This window comes from Patagioenas fasciata, chromosome 9 (genome assembly GCF_037038585.1).
Source record: "Patagioenas fasciata isolate bPatFas1 chromosome 9, bPatFas1.hap1, whole genome shotgun sequence".
NCBI classification, from domain to species: Eukaryota; Metazoa; Chordata; class Aves; order Columbiformes; family Columbidae; genus Patagioenas; species Patagioenas fasciata.
Window position 1 is genome coordinate 28,568,526 of NC_092528.1, and position 20,157 is coordinate 28,588,682.

General features: G+C 39.7%; 1 protein-coding gene across 2 annotated transcripts in view; it reads left to right on the forward strand.

Moving 5' to 3' along the window:
* The first annotated feature begins 1,408 nt into the window (after positions 1 to 1,408).
* The window catches only part of SI (sucrase-isomaltase), a 53,128-nt gene continuing 34,379 nt past the window's right edge, over positions 1,409 to 20,157 (forward strand). Inside the window, exons 1-12 of one of the 2 annotated variants that reach the window (XM_071812737.1) lie at positions 1,409 to 1,475; positions 6,215 to 6,338; positions 7,811 to 7,884; positions 11,996 to 12,116; positions 12,206 to 12,315; positions 13,006 to 13,157; positions 15,224 to 15,395; positions 16,766 to 16,865; positions 17,443 to 17,555; positions 18,366 to 18,491; positions 19,318 to 19,449; positions 19,629 to 19,748. In XM_071812737.1, coding sequence (XP_071668838.1) covers positions 6,215 to 6,338; positions 7,811 to 7,884; positions 11,996 to 12,116; positions 12,206 to 12,315; positions 13,006 to 13,157; positions 15,224 to 15,395; positions 16,766 to 16,865; positions 17,443 to 17,555; positions 18,366 to 18,491; positions 19,318 to 19,449; positions 19,629 to 19,748 — 1,344 coding nt within the window. In that variant the 5' untranslated portion in view covers positions 1,409 to 1,475. Of the gene's footprint in view, positions 1,476 to 2,120; positions 2,278 to 6,214; positions 6,339 to 7,810; positions 7,885 to 11,995; positions 12,117 to 12,205; positions 12,316 to 13,005; positions 13,158 to 15,223; positions 15,396 to 16,765; positions 16,866 to 17,442; positions 17,556 to 18,365; positions 18,492 to 19,317; positions 19,450 to 19,628; positions 19,749 to 20,157 lie in introns of those variants that run through there. The other variant, XM_065844450.2, reaches the window with a different exon arrangement.

Consider the following 20,157-nt stretch of genomic DNA (forward strand, 5'->3'; position numbering starts at 1 on the left):
CCTCATTGCTGCCTCCAGAAACTTCTCAACCTACTTCTTTCCTTGAATATGACCATAGCTGCACTGAAGGGCTCTCAGTTTGGTGGACTGGGATTATAGAGTGGTTTCAACCATGTTAAAATCACATGTGGGGAGTACAGGAGTGTTCTCCTGTTGCATCTCTGATAGATATCCTTCCATGGCGGTTAATGATTACGTTTCTGACTGAGCTGGTAATCTGCAAGCAACTTCTTGCACAAATTAAGAGCTCCAAACTGTAACTTAAAGTAAATGTTTGATACAGTGAAAAAACCCAAACTTTGTGAAACCGTAGAAATAGCATAAGGTATTTATTTTTCTTAACATGGTTGCTTAGCTGAAAACTCAATTATTAGCCCAACTGTCTGAATGACTACAACCAGGGAGTTAACTATGACCAGCTAACAACTTTTCAAGTTGTATGTGATTTAATTAAGAAGGGACCTGTTAAAAACTAAGAGATGAATGTCTCTTTTTAAATGACTAGATTTTTAGCAGTACCTAATTTCCTAGTTTGTTTACCTACATGATTCTCCACAGTCCAGCCTGTACTCCTGGGCTTCTAGTAAATCTGCTTACCAGCTGTCAGAAATGAATCAGCTCTTAATTTCTGGAAACCAAAGCAAGACACAGCAGAGACCACGTTGTTCCAGCTCTTGACTTAATAGAGGTCTTGGTTATATTTATGGTCTCCCAGTGTCCCTGACTGATGAGCCTTCCCCATTCCTCCTTCTTGGAGTTCAATATCACATCTTGACCTGAAAGCCCCATTGTTGATACCCTTTGTAGACTACTGAAAATATACTCAGCCAGGAAACCTGCTGGTTAACCCTCTTGTGAGACCTTTTTGTTTGGTGCTTTTACGGTCTCAAGTTGCATAGAAAAAAGTTCACCAGGTGATTGATAACAGAAGTTTGCAGCACTGTGAATTAAGGAAAGCACTTAAGCAAATGGTTATATTGATGGCAGGGTGATTGCAGACAGGTTTAACTGAAACACCATATGCTTTGCCAGACTGACTACTTCCCTGGAACAGTTAAATGAAGATATAAACCTTGGAAAGCAGATATACATCAAACAAAACCCCCAGGCCTCCCAGACCATTGATAGCTTCATAATCCATGTGAAACCATTATTTCTCAACATGACCTCATAAAGCAGTATATTAGCAATATTGAGAGAGATGCTAGAATTACATTTCCAGAGCTTACTTACACACATGCAGACATACAATGGAGTGGACCAGGTGGGATAGTTAAATAACAGCCTACATTTCAGAAACAGAGGTATTGAGAGCAGTGGCATTGATTTGTGTAAAGATGGATGGTTGCAGGAGACCCCCAGTGCTCTATATATATGATTGATTTTCTTTCTTTTAAGTGCTGACTAAGGAAGAGAGGACTATTCCCTTTGTGCTCCGAGAGGACACATCTCATTCCTGCACTTCACAGTAGGAGGTGAGTTATTCAGAATACTGAATAAGTTTGAGAACAGTTCAAAAATACAAGTGGCACTTCTGAGCCATTACTGAAAAATAACTTGTAAATACTTTGATAGTATGAATTGAAAGCTTTCCTTTGAAAAATAAAGGTTTAATGTTAAGATCCTATCTATCTGTCATGAGAAAAAGACAAAACCCAGTTATGTTTTAATATTTCACATTAAGATTATGATTGAAGCTTCTTCCTTATAAAGTCTTTTACATGTTAGTCTTTCATCTTTTTCTTCCACTTTGACATTTATTGTTAGTATATCAAGAAATCTGTTTATATTCATATTAAAATTAATACTTTATAGTTCATTCCTAAAAAAAGCGTTTTAATGGTCATAAATGCAGTTATCTCCTGCAGCTATTTTAATAACACTTTTTCCTCACTTGAGAACAGTTAATGACTTCTTGTAAAGTTTCCCTAGTAACAAAGATACGGGAAAAGAAGAGAAGAAAAACTTTAGTCATGCAGCTTGGATAAACTTACTGTAATTTTATTGCTGCTTTTCTCTCATTTGCAAAACCTGTTGCGTCATAATGAACCAAAATATTATTAATTAACCAGCCATTCCTTGGCTGCAATAATCACAGTAACACAGTGTGGTCCAAAGAGTTTCTGCAATCTGACTGTAATCATGTATGTACCTGCCCTTGGTAGCTTGGTCAGCAAACAATGCAATGAGCTGATAACAGCAAAGGATAAAGCATCGGTTTTGATGTTGAGCTTTACAAGCAAGAGCAGCAGATGAAGGAGGCACAGACGCTTTAAGGTATGTTGTGTCTTCTATTGCATCCAGGTTTCTGGAGACCTTTACTTCACTGCTGAGCAGACATCATGCAACAGAGCTTACATTTATAAATGATAAAGCCTTATTTTCAATATCTGAGGTCTTGGAGGAGACCATAAGGAGGAAAGAATTGAAATGTAATGTTATAGTTGGAGGTGGAATGGGGAGCGTAGGGCTTGATGACAAGAACTTTAGTAAAATTCTAGTTTTCAGAAAAGGGAATGTTACTTTTTAGGACTCCTAGTCGACATGTATTGAGGCAGTGTTAAAGGAATTCAGGACAGGAACTGCTGGAGTGTCATTTTTTCATTGTAAACAACAGGCCTTAAAAATGTATGCTTTTCTATATACAGTGGAGTTGCAGACTATAAATACAGTATTCCCTGGGGGAGTAAAAATAAATAGAATATTAAAACTGGTTACAAATTTTGATATTAATGGAGAAAATATGAATAGCACTATGCTATTTATAATTTTTTCTTTATTAATCACCATACTGAAAAGCACTTAGTTATCTAAGCAGTTGCTTTACTCTGCTGCGGACTCTTGTTGGACCAGTATTGCTTTAACTCTTCATTCATTCCCGTGGCTGTGGGATCTCCATGAATAGGGGTGCAGGTGGGATGATAGGATATACTATTAATAGGAAGAAATGGGAGGCAAGTATATACAGTAGGCTTAAACCATTATTTCACAGAAATAAAAGCTTCTTCTAAGCTATTTTTCATTCCTTTGGGTCATCACTAAAATGTGAACATGGTTAGATATACCAGTGCAATGAACACATATTCCTACAGTTTCTTACCTTAACTAGAAAGAACCAATTTCTCTGTATTTAAGACTGTTTCATAAGGTTAAATGTTCTTAACCAAATGTTAAATGCAATAGCAGCTGCCAATGAGTATTGATCTGTGTGCTAGAGATTAGTTTTATTTAGTTTCGTTGCTGGTGCATAGTGCAGTGTTAATGGTAATGCCTATTCAGAAGTCTAGTTCAGAGCATACCCTGGGAAACAATGCTTAAAAACAAGGGGGCCCAGGAGGGTTGGACATACTTCAAGCGGGAGGTTTTGAGGGCACAGGATCAGGCTATACCAGTGCGCCGAAAGGCTAGCCGACAGGGAAGACAACCGGCTTGGCTAAAGAGGGAGATTTTGAAGGAAATCAGAAATAAAAAGAGAGTTTACAGACTGTGGAAAAAAGGGCTGGCTACCTATGAAGAATTTAGGAAAATAGCTAGATCGTGCAGGAAAAAAATCAGGGAAACAAAAGTGCAGTTTGAAGTTAATTTGGCCAATTCTGTTAGGGATAATAAAAAGTCCTTCTTTAAATATGTTAATAACAAAAGGAGGGGCAAGGAAAACCTCCATTCTCTACTGGACTTTGAGGGAAATATAGTTAACAAAGATGAGGAGAAAGCTGAGGTACTTAATACCTACTTTGCCTCAATATTTACCAGTCAAACAGATGGCCCTCAGGATAACTGGCCTCTGGAGATGGTTGACAGGAATAGGAAGCCAAATAGTCCCTTGTATTCCAAGAGGAAATAGTTGGTGGCTTACTGAGCCATCTGGATCCTCATAAGTCTATGGGACCAGACGGGATCCATCCTAGGGTGATGAGGGAGCTAGCAGAAGAGCTCGCCAAGCCGCTCTCCATCATCTTCCAACAGTCTTGGCTCACTGGGGAGGTCCCAAATGATTGGAAACTGGCAAATGTTACCCCAATCCACAAAAAGGGCTGCAAAGCTGACCCTGGCAACTACAGGCCTGTCAGCCTGACCTCGGTGCCTGGCAGGGTGATGGAGCAGATCATCCTGAATGCAATCACACAGCACCTCCAGGATGGACCAGGGATCAGACCCAGCCAGCATGGGTTTAGGAGGGGCAGGTCCTGTCTGACCAACCTGATTTCCTTTTATGATCAGGTGACCCACCTAGTGGATGAGGGGAAAGCTGTAGATGTGATCTATCTAGACTTCAGCAAAGCCTTTGACACTGTCTCCCATAATATACTCCTTCAAAAGCTGATAGCCCATGGCTTGGACAAGTGCACTCTCTGCTGGGTTAAGAACTGGCTGGAGGGCCGGGCCCAGAGAGTGCTGGTAAATGGGGCTGCATCTAGCTGGCGGCCAGTCACTAGTGGTGTCCCCCAGGGGTCAGTGTTGGGTCCAGTCCTGTTTAACATCTTTATTGATGATTTAGATGAGGGGATTGAGACCACCATCAGCAAATTTGCTGATGACACCAAGTTGGGGGGCAGTGTCGACCTGCTGGAAGGCAGGAGGGCTCTGCAAAGAGATCTGGATAGACTGGAAAAATGGGCTGATTCCAATGGGATGAAGTTCAACAAGGCCAAGTGCCGGGTCCTGCACTTTGGCCACAACAACCCCCTTCAGCGCTACAGGCTGGGCACAGAGTGGCTGGAGAGCAGCCAGACAGAGAGGGACCTGGGGGTACTGATTGACAGCAGGCTCAACATGAGCCAACAGTGTGCCCAGGTGGCCAAGAAGGCCAATGGTATCCTGGCCTGTATCAAAAATAGTGTGGTCAGCAGGACAAGGGAAGTGATCCTTCCCCTGTACTCTGCATTGGTGAGGCCACACCTGGAGTATTGTGTTCAGTTCTGGGCCCCTCAGTTCAGGAGGGATATTGAGGTGCTGGAGCGGGTCCAGAGAAGAGCAACAAGACTGGTGAAGGGACTTGAGCACATGACCTATGGTGAGAGGCTGAGGGAGCTGGGGTTGTTCAGCCTGGAGAAGAGGAGGCTTAGAGGTGACCTCATCACTCTCTATAACTACCTGAAGGGAAGTTATAGTCAGGTGGGAACTGATCTCTTCTCCCAGGCAGTTAGCAATAGGACAAGGGGACATGGGCTTAAACTCTGCCAGGGGAAGTTTAGGCTGGATATTAGGAAGAAGTTCTTTACGGAAAGAGTGATCAGGCATTGGAATGGCCTGCCTAGGGAGGTGGTGGACTCACCGTCCCTGGAGGTTTTTAAACTGAGATTGGACATGGCTCTTAGTGCCATGATCTAGTAAATGGGCTGAAGTTGGACCAAGGGTTGGACTTGATGATCTCTGAGGTCTTTTCCAACCTAGCCAATTCTGTGATTCTGTGATTCTGTGTTGTTCTTGGTCTCTGCAGCCAGCACGTCTTGCCTCTCTGTGCCTCACAAAAAAAGCAATAGTGGGAAAAACACAGGTTTTACACAGCAGTCTAAGGCGCTGAGTTCACTTACATACCCTCCCTCCTTTCAATTATGATTTCAGCAGCAACCAGGGTACCTCTCGTGCCTGTTTCTTCTGCTTTCACTGAACTGCAGGCCCAGTGAAATCCCATGGGCTGACACACGTGCTGTGTTCTTCCACTTTACAAATAAGTAACTTACCCTGTAACCTGTGTCTTGCCTTTCCCACGTGTAATGAGCACGCAATCAGAGCTCATTAGAGGTTTTTGCCAAGTATGGTTTTAACAAATCAACATACTCCTATATAAAACAGGATATAGCTTGTGTTTGTTCTAAAGAAGGAAAGAAGACTTGCGAAAATAATTAGAACAAAAAAAAAAGTAAGGAGATTTTGTTTGTTTTTTGTTTCAGGAATTCCAGTAACATAAGAAACTCCGTAGTTAATCTCAGGAGAAAATTGTGGTTTCTATGGAACAAAATACATTTCTCAGTGATTGCCTGCTAGTGTAATAATGCAGTAATCTGCACTGTGTGAACTACCCTGAATTGGAGATTTATTGCACATAGTCCTTTACGAGTGTGTTATTCAAGCCCTGGGATTAGGGGACATGGCGTAAAACCTGAATAATTTCTAATTTTCACTAATTTATTAAATTAGTAATGTAATTTCTAGCGTTTTGAAAGCTGTTACTTCTGTTTTCCTTATTCCAACGGTGTTTCTCTGGATCTAGATGGGCAAGAGGAAGTTCAGTGGGCTGGAAGTCACCCTGATCGCCCTCTTCTGCATTGTGGTCTGTATAGCCTGTGTGCTCATTGGGCTTTTAGCATCAGGACAATCGGGAGTCAAAACTACAGGTAAGTGCTTCCCATTGCTGCTGTAGGACCAGAGCGAAAACCCCCAGTGGGAGCTGCTCATCTCTGCTTGCTGAGAGTGGTGTAAATGCCACCAAGCTTCAGGAACTAAGCATTGGCATAAATTCTGTCACTGTTTGATTCAGACTTTTCAAGAACATGGACATTCAACTGAAGGGGAAAAAAGAAAAAACACTGTAAGCGTTGTTAAAGGCAAAAAAAAAGTGAAGTACTGACTCTCAATGTTACAGTTATGTTCTTATCATTTCCCAAATGCGTATCATGTTCAGTTCTTCCTACAGATAAGAGGAGTAAAGTCAGCAGTCACTAACATCATAATAAATAGAGTGACTCAGAATTTATTGTCATGAAAAAACTTTCATCCTTTCCTGCCAAGACTGGACTTGTTTTATAAGCACAGAACTGGTATGATTCCAAACATTTTTAGGACAGAAAACACAGCACTGAAAAAATGAAAAGGGATCAGGAAGACTATGTGGGAGCAGCCAAATTATGTGGAAAATACATTGTAATACTAAAAACTTAGTATTGGTACATTAGCAACTGCTTTTCTTATGGCGATGTGATACAGAGCACCCTGCTTTGCATACAGTTCCCTGTTGTGTGAGTGACCCCATTTGCGCACAGGGACTGAAGCAAAAATCTTGGAGGTGAATATGCCAGCAAAATAAAAATAATTGCTAATACACAACAAACATTTGGTGTTTTGAGAAACTCCCTATACAGGCTATTATCTGCCTGTTTCTGTCACAAGGTGAGTACAAGTCTCTCTGGGCAGAAAGTACAAGTGCATGTGTTGCAGATAATGCAAACAGACGAGTCTGTGCAGTTGTGTGCATCTCAGCCTGAGACAAGATTCCTACACTTCAGAGTTCTCATTCCAAACACAGACAGTGCTCCATCAGTGCTCAACCGTTGGGTACGCTTTTGTCAGCTGGAGTTGACAAGAGGTCACCTTAAATTCGGCCTGACAAACCTGAAATCTAGTGGAACATCTTAATGGAGCTTTAAGGTACTTTTACCTGATGCTGTAATTCAGGCTCCTATGGAATAACAGTATTGCAGGGGATGGAGCACCTATAAGAGCAGCTTATGTACCATTTAAGACAAAGAAAAGTCATTCCACTTGTAATTTGGCATGCATTTTCATGAGAAGCAACGCATATTGAGCTACAGGACTTACTGAAAACTGGATTAACGGATACCTTAAGAAATGAAATTTTCAATGTCACCCTTATTATCCTACCTTTATTTGAAATAGTTGTGTACATTTTTTCAAAGGTAAAAATGAATCACATTGCCAACAGTTTACACTCATTTGCATCTATAATTGTTAGAGTTTCAAGATGGTGAGAAATAGCCAGCAGAAGCAGTTACTGAGTTAAGAGATAATCAAGTTATTCCTACATTTTTGAAATCCTGGTAATAACGCACTCCTTTTTTGTCCCTAACAGAATTTTCACCTAATTGTCCGAACATATTAATAGAGGAGAGAATTGACTGCATCCCGGATCAAATAGCAACAAAGGTCTGAAAACTTTCTAGGAAAAATTACAGAACAGGCTTCATGCTTGATTATCAATTTAACTTGTCTCTACTATATCATTTGTTTCCTTAACCTTTTTTTAATCTGTGGTTACCTGAATGCTTTGCAGGGAAGTCTATAACCCTTTCAGCCCATTGACAGAAGCTCTGGTTTTTGTAACCGCTGTAGCAATTTTCTGTCTAAGGTTGAAGATCACTGCCAAAGTATTCCCCAGCAGTTTGGTTCGGAGATAGGTGGAAACAAAATTACTACTAGTATTTGTAATAGTTCAGAAAGAGGAGGTGAAGATGCACTTTACCCAGATGTGCAAGACTTTTATAAGATGAGAAATATGGTCACAGTTTTCTTTCAACACCACTTTGAATCTCAGTGTCTTTCTTTCTTGGTTGTGGTGTCTCTTATCTAGGAAAGCACCGAGTTTAGAAATCACCTTTTGGCTTAAGAATCTATGAGTTAAGATTCCAAATGAAAAACATTATCTTAATTTTTCAGTGCTATCACATTCAGAACATTTTTGTAGGTGTTGGTCTTGAAAGGCTGTTATTATTATTTTTATTATTGTTAATATTTTTTATCTTCACTATGGATGTTCTCATTTTCTGATGGAAGCTGCTGGATGCCCGACATCTTTCTTTGGTTTGGGTGGACAGCTTAGGAGAAAAAATAGTCAATATATAATGATGTGTGATGTTTATGTGATTCACAGCAGGATAAAAATTTGTGAAGCAGCTGTCTCAGTCTCTGAGGAAATTCCCAGTCTAATTCCAGAAATGACAGTTGTTAAAGCTTCTGTCATGCCTTGGGGTTTGTTATCATATATATATTTCAATAAAGTCCTGCAGGTGAACAGATTAGTAAGGACTCGAATCACAGCCTCTGCTCTTTTGGGTCCCTCACCACCCCCAGGAGCAAGAACACCATGGTAGGAGCAGTCATACAGATCACTTTAATCTTTAATTACTACCTTTGAATCAGTCACCCCAAATTAAGTGCTGCACTCATCGTACAGTGAGGGAAATGGTTTTGCTCTGGTTGCAACTGTAAGCCTCATTGTAAGTCTGCCCTTTCTTTTTACCATTACTGATTAGAAAGAATTAAAAATAATCAAGTTATAGATACTAGCAGAGAAGTAGATCCAGATGCAGGTGTGAACACTGAGGTACCTGATGTGGAATTAGGAGTAAAAGAAATCATTCCTGAATCTGTTCTTTCCTTATTGAAGACCAGGCAGCAGATTTCTCACGATTAGAGACAGATATCACCTTTAACTCGTACCCTGATAGAAGCTATTAGGTGCACTCCTGACACAAACCAGAGTCCCACCCCAGTGTGTCCATTCATTCCAGTATAGATTTTTTCCTGGAAGCATTTTAGTTTTCCTTCTTCAGGCCATTCTATTACAGCAGCCAGTAGAGCTGTAAAACTACAGATACCTGCTTAGAATAACATGACTTTCCTGCAGTGGTTCCCATCAGTGGTTTTCAGAACTCATATAGCAGGTTAGTTTCTGTCCTGATTTCTTTATTTGCTGAAGATGTCCTAGGTGAATCTAGAAAATAAGTGGGATTGCAGAGGATAGAAGTATGGAAAGCAATTAGATATTTATTAACCAATTACAAGGTTGACCAAGATGGACATGCTGAAAGAAAGTAGATATTTATTAACTATTCACTGCTGTAAAGAAGTGCCATGAAGCTTGATTAGATAAGAAGAACGCACCAGTAAAAAATGAACTATCATGAGCAGAGCTACTGCAGTCACTAATAGACTGAGACCTCTGAAGGCTTGGGGGTTGTATTGTTGGTTTTGTTTGGGTTTGTGTGGTTTGTTTTCTCAAAACATCCTGCTGGTAGAGGTTTGTTTGGGTGCACATAAGAGAAACATTTTAGTTCAGCACATAAGCAATTCTTTTAATCCTTGGTATTCAGTTCAGTGTTAAGAAGCCATCTCACATTGTACCCCAGCGTAAACTGCTTCCTCATATCTAGGATCATTTCTAATTAAGCTTTGACTTTCTCTTTGGCTTTATCGGGTATTGGTATCTATTCTGTTGGGTTTATAGCTCAGAGGCTCTGATCAGCTCACAGCTTTATTTACACCAAAGTATAGCTTTTATAAAAGCGTCTCCAATGTCTTTGGATGAACTCTGCTCCTTTCCCTGTGTTAAGTGTAACCGATTTTGCACTTCTGTATTTACTGCCTTATGCAGCAAGATCAATGTGCCCCAAATAACACAGCGCTATAGCTTACAAATCCTCTAGAATAAGATCTAGCTAGAACAGTATCACTGGAGTGTAAAGTAACTGCTGAAAATAGTCAATAAGTATTCATGAAAAGTGGCTGGGGAAAAAGAAAAGTGTGCTTATGAAGTTGGGAATGCAGATGCTTGAACTACCAGGCTTTAGGAAAATGTGTTGTTCAAGCTATTCTGCATTTCATGGGATAGTCGTGGGTCTAGGAAGGGATAAGAGGATGGAGGTAGGGACTCTGTTCTTAGGTATTTAGGATATTCCCCTATCTATGAAGGAAATGAAGTAAGGGAGCAAAGCTGGGATCTCTGCAGTCTTGGAGGGGATTGATACTTCTTCTCATTTACTCTGAAATAGTTTATAAAATGGGAAATAGGGAGTTCTTGTGGTGGGAGCTGGGAAGGTGGAAAATGAGCATGAGTTTTTGACAGCCTTAGAAAGTGCAGTGATTTGTGGATCGATGTGGGGGGGAAAGAGTCCCTGTATCTCTCCTGCAACCATGCTTTTTGCTTGGAAATGAATCAAAATGACAGCAAACATGTTTTCTGATGTGATGGGTTCATGACAGACAGACAAATATTTTTCTGTTTGATGAATCTGGGTTTTATCTTGAGTGGTTTTGCAGAGATTTCTGTGCTCTGTGCAATTGCTACCGAAGAAGTGTCCTAAGTCTTTCCATGGCACTGGGTCTGTGAGCTCCCTCTGTACCTTCCTCCAGCCCTTGCATGATTTCTGGGCTGGACTTGTTTTAACTTGGCTCTGTTCAGAGGCTGAGAAAAGCATTTGACCTGCAACCAACCAGGGTGGGCTCTACAACCCCAAATCAAGTGCCACCCAGGACAGCAGCAATAGAGATTTTGGATCAACTCCGCCAGTTCCAAGCTGCAGAATATTTTAAATAAGCATGGCATAAAACCCAAGAACATTTGAACATAGTCAGGTGAAGGCAGAAACAGCTTCTCTTAGTGGGCAGGTGGAGGGGAAGGACTTAAAGATCTGCATGTTGTATTTGGATACCTGGGATTGCTTATGGATGCTGCTCTTTACCCTCAGTGAAACTGCTTGTTACTGCTACCCTTTGCCCTAAGTAACGAGTTGAGTTTTTAATGAGAGAAAAATGTGTGGAAACTTAGTGATGTATTACCCAAATCTTATCTTCAAACATTAAAACTCATGCAAACAGCACGTGAATAAGTTAATTCCTAACAGTAAAGCAAAGGTAGTGTAGCTTATTGGACTACTGAAAGGTAGTGTAAAGGTTGGTGCCACTATGCTGAGATATATGCTTTAAATAATTTATTTGCTTGGAGTTTTTTTTTGAAAAAAAGTTGACTTAATTTAAGGTTCTGCAGAAACAATCTGAGCATTTTTGATACTGGAAAATGACATTAAAATGTAGACATCATACATGATGATCAATTGTGCATATGTAGAAGTTTAACACTCAGATGGTTACCAGATATTAAACCAATAGTAACTTCTACTGCCTCTCCAGTGTATGGTTTTTGGTCAGATTATACTGCATCTGTCATGGCTTAAATCTTTCAATAACTCTTTTTAAATGTTAATTTTGCCTGCATAACTCGCAGTTATAAGAAAGAATGAATATCTAGTATGAAGATTTCTACCCTGAATCCAGAAGAAAATCCTTTCTATTTAATATATTCTATGCCATTGAATTCACCTGATAGATTTTCAGATAAGGAGTTCATCTCATCACAGATATTATTAAGGTTTCTGGTGTTTGGGGTAAAATCCACTCTACGTTCATTTTAATGGTTTTAGTGTAGAGGTTTTATTTGTGTGAAATCAGCTGATTTGTGCCCCTCATGTCCTTGGTTCAGAGCACCTGCACCCTGCGTGGCTGCTGCTGGAGTCCCCAAAGTGACACCAGTGTGCCCTGGTGTTTTTTCGCTTCAAACCACGGCTACAGAGTGGATGGGTCGACACGATCAACTCAGGCAGGTGAGCTGTCTGCTGAGCTCCCCAATTTATGCATGTGCCAATGGTCAATTAAACACAATAACATTATGACTTTTTTATTTATCTCCAAGGGTTCGAGGCTACATTAAAAAGGCTGCCATCACCTTCTCTCTTTGGAAATGATATTGACACTGTTCTCCTCACGGGAGAGTATCAGACAGCAAATCGCTTCAGGTTCAAGGTTAATCTTTTCTCTATGCTGTTTTAAGGTTCACTTTCTGTGCTCGATTTTAGACTGGTGGTGAGGTTAGGAGGGCTGGATTAATCCCTCTAATGGACTCTCACGACTCCCACTGGAGTGCTCGGCTCCTCCTTTCTTTGTCCTCTCCAGTGTTGCAATGCATCAGGTTAATGAAGGTCTAGCACAGTGAGATTTCTGCTTGAAAAATTACTGAGGTCTTTGAAAACCTCCGTTTTTATGTTATCTACCTCTTCTCCTCATTATAGGAAAATTTGGGGGATAAATTTATTTACTTAATTTTTATTTACAGCCTGGCCAAATCTCTCAGTCATTTTGACAGCCAACATTTGGTCTTCCAATGATTTCTGTTTTCTATGGAAAACTCAACAGTTCGTGCCATGAATGTGGGGTATCGGTGGGTTCTGGGGTTGAGTGGGGTTTCTTCTGGGGGAGACCTTCCTCTTGTTGTGGGTTCCTGTTCAGAGAAGGAAACACAAGGTCAAGTTTTATGAGGGAAATAGCTGAAAATAAGTGAAGAAAGTTGGAAGTGAATAACGATGAAGATAGAAGAGAAGATTGGGATAGAGGTGGGAATATCCCGAGTCAGAACTGTATGTTCACATTGGAAAATGTTTGAATTAGGCATTAGTTTTTAAAGGCCGAAAACTTCTGTTGTTTGAATATGTGCAGATCACTGATCCTAAAACGCAAAGATTTGAAGTCCCTCATGAGCATGTGCAGCCTTTCACTGGATCCGCAGCCTCCAGTTTAAACTACAGAGTGGAAGTGAAGCAGAACCCCTTTGGCATCGTGGTGACCAGAGTGAGCAATGGCAGAGTGCTGTAAGTAACATCAGTGCTTTTCCTGAATAACACGGATGTCGTTGGTTTTCTCTGAGAGCCCGTGTCGCCACACAAACAATGCATGTCCAAGACGCCATGTGTGAGGTGCCTTCTTGGCCATATAATCTACTTCACTTCTTTTGACTGATGGATGTTCTGCAAGGGCTTTTGTGAGGCCTTTGGAAGTAAATTCTGTGATATGGAGAGCTCTGTCAGAACAGGTTTCTGTCTGGCTCCCTGTTCACATTCCCACAATACTAGGGAAATCTCTACAGCTACTTTGTTCCATCAACTCAGGGAATTTTTATTATCTGAAGGACTCCTTGCCAATGTTGCAATCATGCTGAAAACCTGAATCACCAAAACCAGGTTGTCCTTTAGACTCATGATACCCAAGAGCAGCTGGTGCAAGCCAATGATAAACTGGTCATGTAATGCTGTAAGTACAATATTTGATGGACTTGGGTATTGGATGTTTTCATCCCATTTAGATTCTAAAATAAGGAAATAAAACAAACCTGCAAACCTGACAGCATGGCCTTAGGACCCATTAGAAGGGGGAAGTGTCAGGATGAACATGCTTATTAAATCTGTCCAAGAATGATTACCTGCCAGAGTGCTAGGCCAGTTGGGTTATCAATGCTTCAAGTCTAATTAATTAACTACTTTTGTGCTCTTATTAGTATTGTTTTCTTTCTCAGAATCCTCTATAATGATTGATTTGCAATTATAGAGAGCACAAAAGGTGGACTTGGTATTCAGTAGTGCCTGACTGATTAATCAGGTATATGGAGAGGGAATAAGAAGCCTGGTCCAATAGAACCATGTTGACACAGTGTTCTGGAAGATTGTCTATATTTTCCAGAGGCTTTTGTTTAATTTGACAAAAGTGGATGCATTTTCTGTCTCTAAGGAAAATAAATACAGCGATGCTTGGCTCTGAGTTTGAATATCTTGAAGAAAGCTGTTGTTAGCATGGGATAAGGGCAGCTCCTCAAAGCTTAATCTTTAATAAATCTGTTTAGACAAGAAGAGTGCTTTCTCCTGACTCTTAAACAACCAAATGAAAGGGAGGTCTCTTTGGAAAAAGGGGATTGGGGACCAATGTGTTATTGCAGTTCATTACAAAATTCGTAGTTATCCAGATAGTTCTAAAGCCTAGAAACAGGGAGTGAAATTAAGTTTTGCTTAAGTCTTCGAAGCTCTCATAATCCTTGTTAAGAAGGTGAACTTTTTTGTCTCTGATGAAAGGGAACAGTGAAAGATGCAAAGTTAAATTAACAGGAGAAACTTTACTAGTGAAATTGACTTTTACTGTGTGTTTTGCTAATAGATGTAACGGAGAAAAATTGATCTCCAGCTTGTTGTGTTTGTACAGATGTATACAGTAGTCTCTATTTTCAACGCCATCAACTTCACATTCCTTAAAAAGCTTAGCAGTTGCTTTATACAGAATTTGCCACAGGAGTTCTGATAGCCATCAAATGGGATTTAAGCCATGCAAAGTATCACGTTATCACTTTAATCTGTGCTCATCTATGGTCGGTTTGCTGGAGAGTTTGCACATAACCATGGTCTGCCTTTCCCTGTAGTCCCTGGCCTTGCAGGACTCAAGAGCGGTTCTTGTTCATCTTCTCTGGCAAGAAAAAGCTGTGATTGATTTGCAAAAGTTGATGGAGTGGATTATTTTTGTGCTTCTGTCCACCCACAGAACTTTTCCATCTGTCCCGTTACCATGAGTAGCCACAAAGATTCACTACAACAGATGCAGGGTGGGAAGCTTTGGTGGAAGAGAGGAACACAAATGTACCCCTGAAAATCGATGGGCCACTTGTGCGAGAGGTTCCTACAGGATCTATAGGCACTGGTCATCTTGTCAGCTGTGCAAGAGTCGCTCTGCTCCAGCCCCACACAACCCCACCTCCCGCTCCTCCAGGTCTCTGAATGGAGACCTGGACCTGCTGCCCAGCTCTAACTAAAAGGAGTAGAAACAATTATTGCAACAGTTCTTGATGAAATATATATATATATATATTTTTTTTTTTTTTTTTAACGTGTTTCATCAGGTTTGATACCACCATAGGACCACTGCAGTATGCTGACCAGTTCTTACAGCTGTCAATCAAACTACCCAGCATCAACATTTATGGTGTGGGAGAGCACGTGCATAAGCAGTACCGGCATGACGTGAACTGGAAAACCTGGCCCGTGTTCAGCAGGGATACTGGCCCCTCTTCAGTAAGGACTGCTTTTTATTATTTGCAGATGATTTCTGGAATCCAAACCTATTATGCAGTAGACACATTAGTAATATCCATTGAGTTGTTTTCCCCAAAGACTTTTCAGGCACTGCATATTATTACTCAAAGCTAGATGATACTGATGAAAGTTCCCTGAGGAATAGCATTTTATAAATATTTTGATTTTTATGCTGACATGCAGTTGAAAACCGGTTGATAAACATTAGTATATGAGAGTCTTCACTTTCTACAGATAAACAAAATAAATAACAATATGTCCTAATGCATTGCTGTGTGCAGCATTGGGTACAGATGACACATGCTTGTTCAGTTAACATCCTTGTCGCTCAGCAAGTGATGGCAAAGTTCTCTTTAACTGCTGTCTCTTTACAAGATACAATATGTTTGTCAGCAGTTACTTGTTTCTATAGTCTGTATGGCTGCTGCTTTATGAAAAGATTTCCAGAGTACCCATTTTTCTATAATTGTAAGACTATTTGTCACTATGCCTTCAGTTTCATTTAGAAAACAACCCATTTGCTTTACTTTAAGAGATCACTTCAGTGTTGTGCTCAAATAGGAGATACACTAACAGAAAATAGAGGTTGAAATCACTATATCTAATTAATTAATAATTTTGAATTTGTTCCCTTTGCCTTGAGACACCTTCTCACTATGTTCCCAGGTTCACCTGAATGGCTCTATCGAGTGTTGACTCATTAAGTTAATCTAACAGTGAACAGAATCCAGTTGGTTTAATTTCAAATTCCTCCAGTTCTGTTTCTCGTTAATTTGTTCTGAGTTTTGATTTGCAGGGGAAGAAGCACAACCATCAAAACAACTGTTATAATTTTGGAGGTTTTTGTTGCTAATAAAAACAGGGGAAAACAAAGCAAACATTAGAAAGGAAATGAAAACCGAACAAGGCACCCTCTTATTTCCATAGATTAGAAGCAAAAATGATTGCCTCGCAGGATTAATAGTAATATAGATTGGATGTAAAATCTACTATATGTTGAAAGGTGATGAAAACACCTTTTAATTTCTGTTGTTTGCTCAATCTGCATATGTTACCCAGAAATAGTACTGCAATATATACAGGCTTGCCCAAAGTTCCATCATATCTGCCTGCATTTGTTATGTATGTATCTAAGGAAACTTTTGTATTAATGGAGAATGTTCTCATAAAAGAGAATAATGCCAGGAAAGAGAAAAGAGAACTGCAGGAAAGTGTCAGGCTTTTTTATTTTTGTTGCTTACTACATTTTGAGAAGTTTCAAGTTCTACCTGTGATATACTTTGAAATATCCCAGAACAGATACTGTTATTAGATTTTAATCAGCTTACTCTTCCGTTTTATCCTTAAAGGAAATGCATAACTTATATGGAGTTCAAACTTTCTTCCTGTGTTTGGAAGACAGCACTGGAGCCTCCTTTGGTGTTTTCCTAATGAACAGCAATGCCATGGGTAAGGAAGCTTTCTCTGGAGCTCTGACCATTGCAGATAAATATTTTTTTAAATGATCTGTGGGTCTGGGATCAAATCTGTAGTGTTTAGCAGTAAGTAGTGCACAGTTAGCATGAAGATCGAACTGGAAACCTGAGGGTCAGAAAACTCTCCGATGCCTGTGCAGATGTGCACGACACTGGAACCAGAGCCTAAATTTGGAGTGAGCTATACTTGAAAGGAAATGGTCCTTAGTCTCTTTAGATAAGCATCCATACGTGTGTGCTTTTCAGAGCTCTTCACATCTCTCAAGGCTGGAAAGTTAAAAATTTCAACATAAATGTTGAGCCATTGTATTTCTTGTGATTCTTTTTTTTTTCTGTAGGATATAAAGGAATGGAAATATGGACGTTTAAAATTCTCTTCTGAATACATTTCTCCTTCATTGCAGGCTCAATTAATAGTTTGGGGTTTCTTAAGTATTTTGGTTTTGTACATTTTTCTTAGGTAAATTTCCTAATTACAAATTAGAAAATTATGAAGTTATTTTAGAATTAGCTGGTATTCAGAACTGATTTTGTGTACTCTTGTCTGGCAGAGTTCGTGGTGCAGCCTGCTCCAGCAGTGACCTACAGAACCATTGGTGGGATCCTTGACTTCTACATCTTCTTGGGGAACACTCCAGAGCAAGTAGTCCAGGAATACCTCCAGGTACCTTTACCTAAGGCTGTGCATTGAACAGATTTTTAAAAGTGCTTGGGATTTTTTTGGTGTGGGTTTTTTTTGGTTGTTTGTGTTTACTACTTTATATGACAGTATGTCTTCACTGCGTTATCTATTAATTAAAATGCATTTAGCTAAGCATAGTTGTTATTATATCCCTAATATGACTGCTGCAGTTAGTAATATCTAGCTGGCATTAAGCTGGGATGCAGATGTTTTTAGCTGGTCTCTGATGGGCAGCTGAAACTTAAGCGCTACTTTTGCTGGATGTGCTGGAGCAAAGACCACGCAGCAGCTTGAGGCCCAAGAAGTTTGTACCTCCTATTAATAAATTCAACTGTCTGTGTGGCCTGATTGATTTACACAGTGGATTTGAAACTAGCAATGGTCCACATGTAATAAACTATGCTTCCTTGCTGGGGCTCACTCTGGATATAATTCCTGTGCATATGGCAATATTGTAGAGTAGATAATGTGCTTGCAGGTAAACCATGATTTTATGGTTGTATCACTGGCATATTTTGTACTTGTTGAGGTTTGCTGATGTTTCAGTGACACTTTAAAGAATGACCTTTGTTCCAAAATATTTGTAGTTCTTAAAATATATAAATCTTTTAAATTATTAAAAAAACACAGAAAAAATACTGCATTTGGGAGCAGGCTGCTCATTTCACACAGTCAAGCTTAATGTATATTATTCAGATAGACTTGAGGAGTGTGGATCTAGGGAAATGGGCACCAAGGGGACACACACAGTGTCCCCTGACGGCACGTGGGATTTTTGCTCTCGACTTGCAGTTCGTGGGATTGCCGGCATTGCCTTCCTACTGGAGCCTGGGCTTCCAGCTCAGCCGCTGGAATTATGGGTCTCTGGATGAGGTGAAGAGAACCGTGGAGAGGAACAGGGCGATTGGGCTCCCGTATGTAAGTATGGGCTTGGAGGAGGGCAGAAATGCCGTGAAGGCAGAGCTCTGCAGGAACACTGACCCAGACATCCTGACCAGATTGTTCCACAACTGGTTCATTTCACATCAGTTTAGATCAGTAAAGTTCTAATAGATAGGTTTCTGGTGGCAAAGGTTTTTATGCATTTTTATGGTAGATCTATTGTCAGAATGTGGGACATATTGGGGTTTAATTATAATACATTATAATTGAGCACTTTATTGTGATATTTTTAAGGTCTACTTTCCAACTATATACAGTTACCTCATTTTATCTAATCCATGGAATTTTTTTTTTAACTGTCTTGTGGACAGTTACAGAACCATGTATTATTCTTAATTAACAGCCAAAGGTAAAGCATAATTAACTTTTAAAATTAGATCTCAGATTACATTAGCCCGATGGCTTAAATATAATAAAAATACCCTAATATTAAGCTAAGCGTTGAGGAAGAAATATTTGGATTTAAGGGGATATCTCTTGAAGCCAGGCAACTTCAATGAAATAGGAACACATCCAGGGGCTACGAGAAAGGATACCAATATACATATTCATTTAAATTCTGTCAATGTTAGATGCTGGTCTTTTTAGGCACAAAAGATCTGTCAGTACCATTAATTAGGGCTGTAAGCATGAGATGAGATGCACATTGTTTGCAAATGGTCCTGACAGCAAACTTTCTGCCAGGCTGCAGTAAATTCACTATAGGACAAGCGGCAACTGTCAGAAGAAATTGTGTTGGACTAGTATACAAAATCTTTACATGTCACTTCTCATGTTAAAGCTGCACTCCATTCACTTTCAGGATGCTCAGGTCACAGACATTGACTATATGGAAGACAGGAAAGATTTTACTTATGACAAAGTGAATTTTCAAGATCTCCCTCAATTTGCAGCTTATATGCACGAATATGGACAAAAATATATTATCATATTGGTAAGCATTTTACTATTTCTTTTTCCTTGTAAATACTACCATCGCAACTATTTATTATTATTCTTTGCTTATTCTATGTAATTATTACATTTATTGCCTAATGTTCTAGTAGTCTGTAATAACTGATATAGTGTATCCTGGTTTCTTCTTATTTTTCATTTTCAACGTTTATCTTTTAGGATCCTGCTATTAGCACACAGAATCTAGCTGATGGTAGCCCATATGGAAGCTACGTCAGGGGAGAGAACAGAAAAGTCTGGGTTAATGAATCAGATGGAGTAACAGCATTAATCGGGGAGGTAATAATTTTTTTGGAATGAATTTGAACTTGGTCTGTTGTCATTGCTATGGCTTAATTTAGGTCAGGGTGCTCCTTTTAAGCTCTCATTTTCTAAATTGCTTCTTTCAGTAAAATTACGTGCCGGTGAGAACTGAGTTTATAAGGTCTCACTTAGGATATGATACTTCTCAACCTTCCTTATTTTTGGTGTTTTCTTGGTAATTTTATACACTAAACAAAAAGGGAAACTAAAGCAGTTTGAAGGGCCAAGGGACATTTCATCATCCAGCCTCTATCTATTTGCAGTAGTAACTGAAAACTCAGCTCCCCCATTATCCTTTTAATTTATAATTTTAACTTCTATTGAGAAATATTTCTTTTATGCATTTTTCCTGCTCTATTAGGACAGACCGAAGGAGGTAGCTATT